The sequence below is a fragment of the Mauremys reevesii genome, linkage group 13 (genome assembly GCF_016161935.1).
Source record: "Mauremys reevesii isolate NIE-2019 linkage group 13, ASM1616193v1, whole genome shotgun sequence".
Lineage (NCBI taxonomy): Eukaryota > Metazoa > Chordata > Testudines > Geoemydidae > Mauremys > Mauremys reevesii.
In genome coordinates, this window is record NC_052635.1 from 8,573,051 (window position 1) to 8,582,356 (window position 9,306).

General features: G+C 45.1%; 1 protein-coding gene across 1 annotated transcript; it reads right to left on the bottom strand.

The window, feature by feature from the left end:
- Nucleotides 1-7,186: 7,186 nt before the first annotated feature.
- LOC120380266 (olfactory receptor 14A16-like) lies at nucleotides 7,187-8,359 on the bottom strand. The gene has a single exon (XM_039497817.1). It carries the CDS (start codon nucleotides 8,357-8,359, stop codon nucleotides 7,403-7,405), a length of 957 nt encoding a protein of 318 aa, XP_039353751.1. The 3' UTR covers nucleotides 7,187-7,402.
- Nucleotides 8,360-9,306: the final 947 nt, after the last annotated feature.

A 9,306-nucleotide genomic window follows, 5' to 3' on the forward strand; every position in this document is an offset into this window, starting at 1 on the left:
CAAAATATTTAAAGAAATTCTATGGCAATATTTCCACTTGGGCTATGTCTACCTTGCAACTAGACACCTGTGGCAGACCCAGACCAGCTGACTAAGGTTTGCAGACTTTGGGCTAAGGAGCTGTTTAACTGCAGTATAGAAGTTCAGGTTCTGGATGCAGCCCAAGCTCTGGAACCCTCCCACCATTCTGGGTCCTAGATCCCAGGCTCCAGCCCAGACTTGAATGTCTACATCACAGTTAAACCACCCCTTAGCCCATGACCTTTGAGACAGAGTCAGCTGGCACATGCCAGATGGGGGTGTCTAACTGCAGTGCAGACAGACCCACTTAGTACCCCATAGAGTTCATGATCTGACACCATCCTATTACACTCTATCATAGAAGACAAAAAAACCAAAGGCCATCCTTCCCCCAGAAGTTTACCCACAAAAAGATATGATCCAGAGACTTCTTGTAATAACTGGGACTACAAATGTATCGTGATGGTAAGATCAGTTGTGAAAGTTCTGGGGAAATTCATAAAATGTCACCATAATTTCTATTAACCAATGTTAATGGGAAAAGGTGCAAGAAAACCAGAAAGAGAAACGGGATTAGTTTCTACTAAAAGGCCACATTGACAGTATCCAAGAACTGTTAAAATTCTATTTGTTAAAAACAGATGATGTGGCGAAAGAAGTTAATGAACCAAAATGGGAGTGTCAAATATTAGGTGTAATTGGTGGACACAATATGGAGGGGATGGTCTATTCCACCCATCATTCACGTTTTAAAAACAAAAAGAACAGAAAAAAAGTTCCTGGAGCGAGCTTCACCATCATGCCAGTCCCCCAACCATTTCCTAGTACCCCAGACCATATTTGTTCTAATGCTGATGGATGTCCTGACCAGCTCACACCAGAGAGAGAAATTCAGATGACGTTGCTATCCCCACCCGCTCTAACTGTATTCCACGTAATGCCTGAGATAAAACGGGATCATATGTGGATAACTTTGTGGTATGTGTTTTTTATCAGTTTAACAAAATAAATAATACAAATATTGCTGTCACAGCTGCAGAATTTCACTACCTGAGTATGTTAGAGGGGCTTCTACAGTTGGAGCTGTGGGTCATGTGAACAGCAGCACAAATACAGCTCTCATGTGAATTGGCCTCTTATGGCAGGGCTGCATAAGAGGCCAATGCTGAATGCTGCAGATTCTGTAGTCCCACTGCCTGGTAGAGGGGGAACTGTTTGCTATTCTTTCTGGAATTCTTCAGCACCGGGGATGCTGGTATCTGTGTGTGTCATGCTGCTGAGTTAGAATAAACGCCATGTCACACGGATGGGTGGGCTAGAGAGACAGAGCTCACCGCTGGCATGGAGAGGGGATGAGGTGTCACTGCAGGCCTCAAAATGTCTGAGCCTCAGAGTGATGGACAAAGAGGGGGAAGATTAAGAGTCCACCACCTAACTCGCTGGCAGCTCCCAATCCAGTGAACAAGCTCACAAAAAAGAGCCAGGTGGTTGGGGGAAAATAATATGGATTCAAAACTGTGTAAGATGCCAGATCCCCAACTCGTGTAAATCGGCCATAGCTCAATTGAAATCAGAGGGCCAGACCTTTAGCTGGCATAACTACCCCTAGCTAGTGAATGGAACTGTGTGACGGAGTCAAGGTCTGATGTTCTGGACCTGCTCTGCATGAAGCCAGACAGGACTCTGGGTAGCGTAACTCCCCTCAGGGCACGCTGTCCTGGGCAAAAAAACTCCTGTTCACACTGCACACTTCCCCTTCGTGGGGGAAGCCAGAGAGCCCAGCAGCCCAACTCTGCAGTCAGACGTGACTCTCAGCCAGCGATGTGAAGCAGAAGGGTTTACTGGTAGACAGGTACACAGTTAGAACAGAGATTGGTTGCACAAAAGGCAGTGACTTTCAGCAAAATCTGTCTTGGGGAGACCCTGGGCCAGAGGTCCTGGACTCCCCGCTCTTCCAGTCCTCCACCGCAGACAGCCCCAGATCCCTCTGCCTGGCCTCTGACACACCCATTGCTTCTTCTCCAGTCTTTGTCCTGCTTCCCTGGCAATGTGTGACCTGGTCACATCCCCCTCCTGGTATTCAGGTTATGAATGGCATTGGCCATCACCTACATGCAGACCGCTGAGCAGCCTCAGCTGCCCTGAGAGCTGGGCAAAAGTCACACATCCAGTTCCAGTTCTCACCACCTTGGCATTGGTGCACCACATAGGGAAACTGAGGTACACACAGTATTAGTATAGAGCAGTAAGACTAACATGCAACATAGCAAGTTGAATAAAACCCCACTTCATCACAAACTGTATCAATTTACACCTACTCAGGACATGGCCCTAAGTCAGGGATGGGCAAACCGGCCAGCCAGCCAGCTGTTTTAAACTAGCCCTCGAGCTCCCGCTGGGGAGTGGGGTCTGGGGCTTGCCCCGCTTCAGCTCTGCGGCACTCCAGCTGGGGAGCAGTGTTGGGGGCTGCTCCACGCAGCTCCTGAAAGCCACGGCATGGGCCCCCTCCAGTTCCTATGCGCTCCAATGGCACCCTCTATAACTCCAATGGGAGCAGTAGGTGAGGCGTCTGTGGACAGGGAAGCATGCAGAGCCGCCTGGCTGCGCCTCCGCATAGGAGCAGGAGTAGGAACATGCCGCTGTTTCCAGGAGCCACTTGAGGTAAGCACAGCCTGGAGCCTGCAGCCCTGAGCCTCTCCCCATGCCCCAACCCTCTGCCCAAGCCCTGATCCCCCTCCCTCCCTCCAAATCCCTTGGTCCTAGCCCAGAGCACCCTCCTACACCCCAAACTACTCATCCCCAGCCCCACGCCAGAGCCTGCACCCTCAGCCAGAGCCCTCACCCCCTCCTGTACCCCAAGCCCAATTTTGTGAGCATTCATGGCCTGCCATACAATTTCTATTCCCAGATGTGGCCCTTGGGCAAAAAAATTTGCCCACCCCTGCCCTAAGTGTTCAGTCTTTGCCTCTGGGTATTTCTTAGTGACCAACATGAAGCAGCCATGGCAGCCTGAGCTGTGGGTTCCTTTGGTAGCTGCATCCCAAGTGCTGCTGCTGCAATGTAGGAGAAAAACAAAATCCCTGCTCCCCTAGAGGAGAACAGTATTGAAGGAACAGGCTATTCCAGGCCAGCTGGGGTTCTGGTGTCACTAGGCTCTGAGCTATTGTACACCACATGTCTGAGCCACAAATATGTACTTCATTCTGCAAACACCTTGGGAAACACTTTGGTCCTCAGCCCTTGTTTTTTTTTTAGCCAAGAGTCTTTCTAGGGATTCTGCCATCGTGTGAGATCCAGGTTAGGTACTGTTCCCCTCTGTGGGGTTAGGGTCAGGTAGGGCAGGGTGTCATGGTCGTTTGCTCCTGAGCTGATATCAGGGTGGGGCTCACATCCCTGGAGACCAGATTCAGATATTTAGCCCCAGAGCAGGGACATCCTGGGCTGTGACCGCGTTTCAGTCCTACACCAGCCAGGAACAGCTCAAGAACTGGGGAGGGGGTTCAGTCCTTGATCCCAGTTAGTCCTTTGTCTCTCAGCCAAAGCTGCCCGAGGAGGGGAGCAGGGAGCACCCTTCTGTGGAGTGGCTCTCTGTCTCCTACGAACTGCAGAGAGGCCCAGCAACTCAGGACATCCAGCAAAGGTACCTGGCAACAGCTGCTGGATAATTCATTGATGAGTGATAGATAGATAGATAGATAGATAGATAGATAGATAGATAGATAGATAGATAGATAATGACCAATGAATCCTAGCACTGGAGGATCAAATGCATCAGAAAGTGGGAAAAATTCTACAAAGACCAACACAGTACATTTTACTCTTTCAATTTAATATTTTACTCTATTATAGCATATCAATACAGAAGGCATATTTAATAACAGAAATATGAATTGTAATTGGAACTATTACAGACTTTTGCTCTCACTTTAGTCAAACATCTACAGCCTTTCAGATTTTTTTTTTCAACAGAAAATCTTGACTTTTTATAGAAGTTCCAAAAATCCCCAATTTGGTGGGATTTTTTTGTTAACTGAGAAACAAATATTTTCAGCTAAAATGTGCTGAATACTGGACAATTTCATCTGACATCCCCTTCCCCCACATTGGGTTTGATATTAAGCAATTTTTCATAGAAAGGCTCAGCTGTCCTCTCTAGCCCTCTCTCTAAACTGAGGCAAAGGGAGTGGACGTGACTGGCTCAAGGTCACACTGCCAATCAGTGGCAGAGTCAAGAACAAAACCCAGGTCTCCGGACGGCCACTGACCCACACAACCCTGACATAAAATCACAGAGGGATACGATATAACACAGCAGTAACTGTGGTGTTTCTAGCCCATCAGTACACACAGATGGAAATACAGAGGTGGGATCTGGTGCCATAACTCAATTTGTAACTGGGCCGCAGGCCGTCTATATGGTGTTAAGGTAGAATCATCACAGACAAGCTACCCCTACGGATGCTGTGTGAGTCTATGAGCCATTTCCCTGGCAAGTGAGAATCAGTCTGTGCTGGCATTTGAGTTCTTTAGTTTCATGCCTAAGTTGTGAGCCTGTTGCTTGTAGGAAGAGAGAAACTACCTGTGCCAGAATTGTGGGATTTGTGTTGTATGTTCTTCCAGCCTTGACAATGGATTGTCTCAAGTGACAGCTTGGCCAGATCCTCTGATGGCATAAAGTGAAACAGTCCCATTGACCTGTAACAGCCAGTCCAGTTTGCACTAGTGTGATAATGCACATGACCAGGGCTCTGATTGTTGGCAGTGAGGAGCTCTACCTACTCCAGGATTTCTGAATTTGCCCGCTGCTGACGTTGATAGTAAAAATAATTACTCGAATGCTATCTTTGTGCCTGGCTGTGTACAGTATGCATACAGTAAATAAAAGTAGAGTGTATGATTGAATAGGAATATAAATATGACCATTCCTTGTTCTATCACATACTCTCACTGTGGCAGACAGGTTTCTGTTTGATTGTGAATTATGAGAGAGGGAGAGAGAGAGAGAGAGAGAGATCATTTAACTTTTTACATTAATGTAAGCCTCTGTTAACTACATTGACTGAAGTGGTGTTTGCTACATATTTGCCAGTAAATACCCCAGTGTTCATAAGTAGATTGTGTGCTATATTCTCATGGAGCGAATAATGACATCAGTTGATCATATTTATAAAGAAACACAGATTCAAAGGAGAAAGATGAACATTTAATTTTAGGAGAATGGACTCAATCCCATCATTTCCCACATGTCCATAGCCGAATCTGCTCTCCGAGGCTTTGAGGCCAGCTCTGATCTCACCTCTGGAGTACACCACTCTGACAACCTGTCCTAGTTAACCCTATCCCCAAAGAGGAGGAACATGGCCTGCACTGGATCTCACACGATGGCAGCATCCCTGCAAAGATATAAACAAGCCAGGGCTGCAGGTCAAAGGGTGTCCCTAGGTATTTTTAGCACAGACATGTGACCTACAATAGCTCAGAGCCCAGTGGCACCAGAACCTCAGTTGGCCTATAAGAGCCTGTTCTTTCATTAACCCCATGTAATTACCTCTAGGGGATGCAGAGAGGGTTTTTTTGGGTGAGGGGCAAAGGTCTTGCGATGCATCCACCAGAGGACCCAACAACTGAGGCTTCCATGGGTGTTCAAAGCTGGTCATTAGGAGGTACCCCGGGCCAAACACTAAAAACTAAGGGCCAGACCATGAGCTGGTGTAAACTGACACAGTTCTGTTGACTTCAGAGTAGGTAGGGATATTGTTGCTCACTAAGTATCTGGCCTAAAGAAAGAAAGAAAGAAAGAAAGAAAGAAAGAAAGAAAGAAAGAAAGAAAGATGTCAGGCCATTCATCTTAATAGAAGCTGATGATTGGATACAGAAAATCTTAGCAACACTGAACTCCAAACTTCAATCTGTAGAGGGAAAGAAGTGCTCCTTAACCATTAAAAGTTCCACTCTTGTAATTAAGGACTAAGAATGTGCAGACAGGTTTGGAACTTCTCTCTCATCCTTGGTTTCAATTCACACACAAAGAATATGGATTTAAAATGTGTAATGGGCCAGTTTCTCAGCTGGTGAAAATCATTTTTGGACAGAGGAAAGATTGAACAGGAAATTTACGTTTCATCACAGGGACCATTCAAGCTTCATGTCCATTAAAATTCAGCAAGCATGTTTTCTAGCACAAGAATTTGAATTATAAAGAGGGGGAGGAAAACACTTGCCCCCACTCCTCCTCCCATCTCTCTGCTCATGACATCAATGAATATCTGAAGGACACTGAAAGAAGGGGAGAATGTTCTAGACTGAAAGGAGACCCAGGGTGTGAAATTTACTGCAGCATGTGGTGACAGAATTGCCTTTGTTTTGAATTCTGCTAGCTCATTAAGTTAGCCATTAGTTTACATTTTGTCTTTCCCTTCCTTTGTAACCAATTCTGAATTTTATGTTTCATTACATGTAGCCACTTAAAACCTTTCCTTTCTTACTGTAGTTAATAAACTTGTTCTCTTGTTTTATCCAACTGATATGTTTGGGTTAAAGTGTATGGGAAAAACCATTTAGAACAACAAAGCTGATGCCTATAATTTCCCTTTGATGAAATGATGAACTTTAGATGAACTTGTGTCATCCAGTAGTGTGTCGGGTAGCATAAGACACCCATTTCTGGGGGAAGGCCTGGGACTGAGAATCTGCTGGTGTTCTGCTGCAGTGTAATTCATGAGTGGCTAGCTAGTAGCACTCAATACTATGTACCTCGGGAGCAAATGACATGCTGGAGAATGTGTATTTACTGATCAGGAGTCACTATTTTCACAGTAGAGTAGTGTAAGAGGCACCACAGGTTGGATAAAAGAGGAGACACGGCTGTTTAGCAGTCCAGATGGTGCCCTGAGTAATGTCACACTAACCAAACCCTCCCCATCTCTCCAGGCCATCCCACCTCAAACATTACTGCAACAAAGAAACAAATAAAAGCATCAAACAACTCCAAAAATATAAATTAAAAAATGGACAAACAAAGAAACAAAAAATCCACAAAGAACAAATGCATTGATACCTTGATCAGAGTTTTTATCCTAAAAAATAAGAAGAGCCAGAGACCACACTAGTATCTTTGCTATGGCTACTCATTTTATGTGCAAGGTTGATGATAGATAGATAGATAGATAGATAGATAGATAGATAGATAGATAGATTCTGGATCTCATTTACATTGGTTTAAACCTGAAGTCAGTCTTATTTTTCTTGAGTTATGTTTGTCTGGTTTATTACATGTGCAAATACCCAAGTCTGCATAAAGATGTTGCATGGTATATTCACATGGAGCTGATAATTTCACCAGCTGATTATATTTATAAGGAAAGTCAGAATGAAATTGCTATCAGTGGAGAAATATGGACATTTTATTCTTGCTGAATAACCTCCAACCTATCAGTTTACTCAATGAACCTTTCACCTCCCTGTTTCTCATGCTGTATATGATGGGATTCATCATTGGCGGCACCACGGAATAGAAAACACCCACCAAGAGATCCAGACTTGATGCTGAGCTAGACGTGGGTATCAGGTAGGCAAAGATGCTAAGGCAAACTAACAAAGAGACCATAGTGAGGTGAGGGAGGCAGGTGGAGAAGGTTTTACGCCGGCCCTGCTCAGAGGGGATTCTTAGCACTGCTTTGAAGATCTGAATATATGACACAACTATGAAAACGAAGCAGCTTAAGGATAAGCATGCACTGAAGACAATTGCCCCAGTTTCATTGAGGTCTGAGTCAGAGCAGGCGAGCTTGAGGAGCTGGGGGATTTCACAAAAGAACTGATCCACCACGTTGCCTCCACAGAAAGATATCACAAATGTGCTCCCAGTGTGCAGGGCAGAGTAAAGAATACCACTGATCCACACACCTGCTGCCATTTGGACACATGCCGTCCTGTTCATCACTCTCTCATAGTGCAGTGGTTGACAGATGGCGACGTTTCGGTCATATGCCATGACAGTCAATAATGCATAATCTGCTGAAATAAAGAAGATAAAGAGAAAGACTTGTGTGACGCATCCAGAATAAGAAATCGACCTGGTGTTCATGAGGGAATTGGCCATGGATTTGGGGATGGTGACAGAGATGGAGCCGAGGTCTAGGATGGACAGGTTCACTAGGAAGAAGTACATGGGGGTATGAAGATGGTGGTCGAGGGCTATGGCTGTGATGATGAGAAGATTCCCCACCAGGGCCACAAGGTAAATCACCAGGAACACCACAAAGTGTAAAATCTGCAGCTCCCAAATGTCAGAGAATCCCAGGAGAAGGAACTCAGTCACAGTGGTTTGATTGGACATGTGGAAGGAATGAAGAAGGTTATGGTCAGGATTAGAGTGACAGAGAGAATGGCCCTGATTCCCCTTCCCCTCATAGCTCATTGTATGAATGTCAAAGCTGCACAGCGCTCATCACTTACAATGGCTTGGTGATGTTAGTGCTCCTCACCTCTGACAATCATTCAATTGTGTTATCACAGTAAATTGGATCATCTCCTTTAAAGTCAACAGAGCTTCATCACTTTACCCCATCTGAGAAATAGGCCCATGGTGTGGCTTGATAAATGCAGTATGAAGGATGGAACGAAGTACATCCAAAATCCAATTCCGAAGTAGGATCCCCTATTACTAAAAATAGAAGGCTCACCTCTTGAGTATTAAACTAAAATACTACAACACCAATGCCATCTGATTCCCACTTTTCTGGGAAATATGACAAGGACTTACCCAGCATTCTGTGGGGGGAGACCTTCTGTATTGATTCTACCCTAACACCACACAGTGTCTGCTACCTGGGTACACATTGATTTATGGCACCCAATACCAGCTCCAACCCCACTCCATATTGCAGAAAAAGGAATACAGACCATACTTATAGGATGGGGGACACTATCCTGGGAATCAGTGACTGAAAACAATTTGGGGGTCATGATGGATAGTCAGCTAAAGATGAAGTGTGACCAATAGCTAATGAGATCTGGGGTGCATAAACAGAAGAATCTTGAATCTGAGTAGAGAGGTTATTTTACCTCTGTATTAGGGACTGGTGTGACCATTGCTGAAAAATGGTGTCCAGTTCTTCTGCTCAAAATTAAAGAAAGATGTTGATAAATTGGAGACAGTTCAGAGAAAAGCCACAAGAAAGAATAAATTATTAGAAAACATGATTTGTAGGGAGACCCTCAAAGAGCTCAGTCTATTTAGCCTAAGAAAGGGAAGATTAAGGGGTGACTTGAGGGCAGTCTCTA

What these genes read in the sequence shown, in the direction of transcription:
- LOC120380266 (XM_039497817.1), bottom strand. Translation starts at nt 8,359, where the DNA reads ATGTCCAATCAAACCACTGTGACTGAGTTCCTTCTCCTGGGATTCTCT.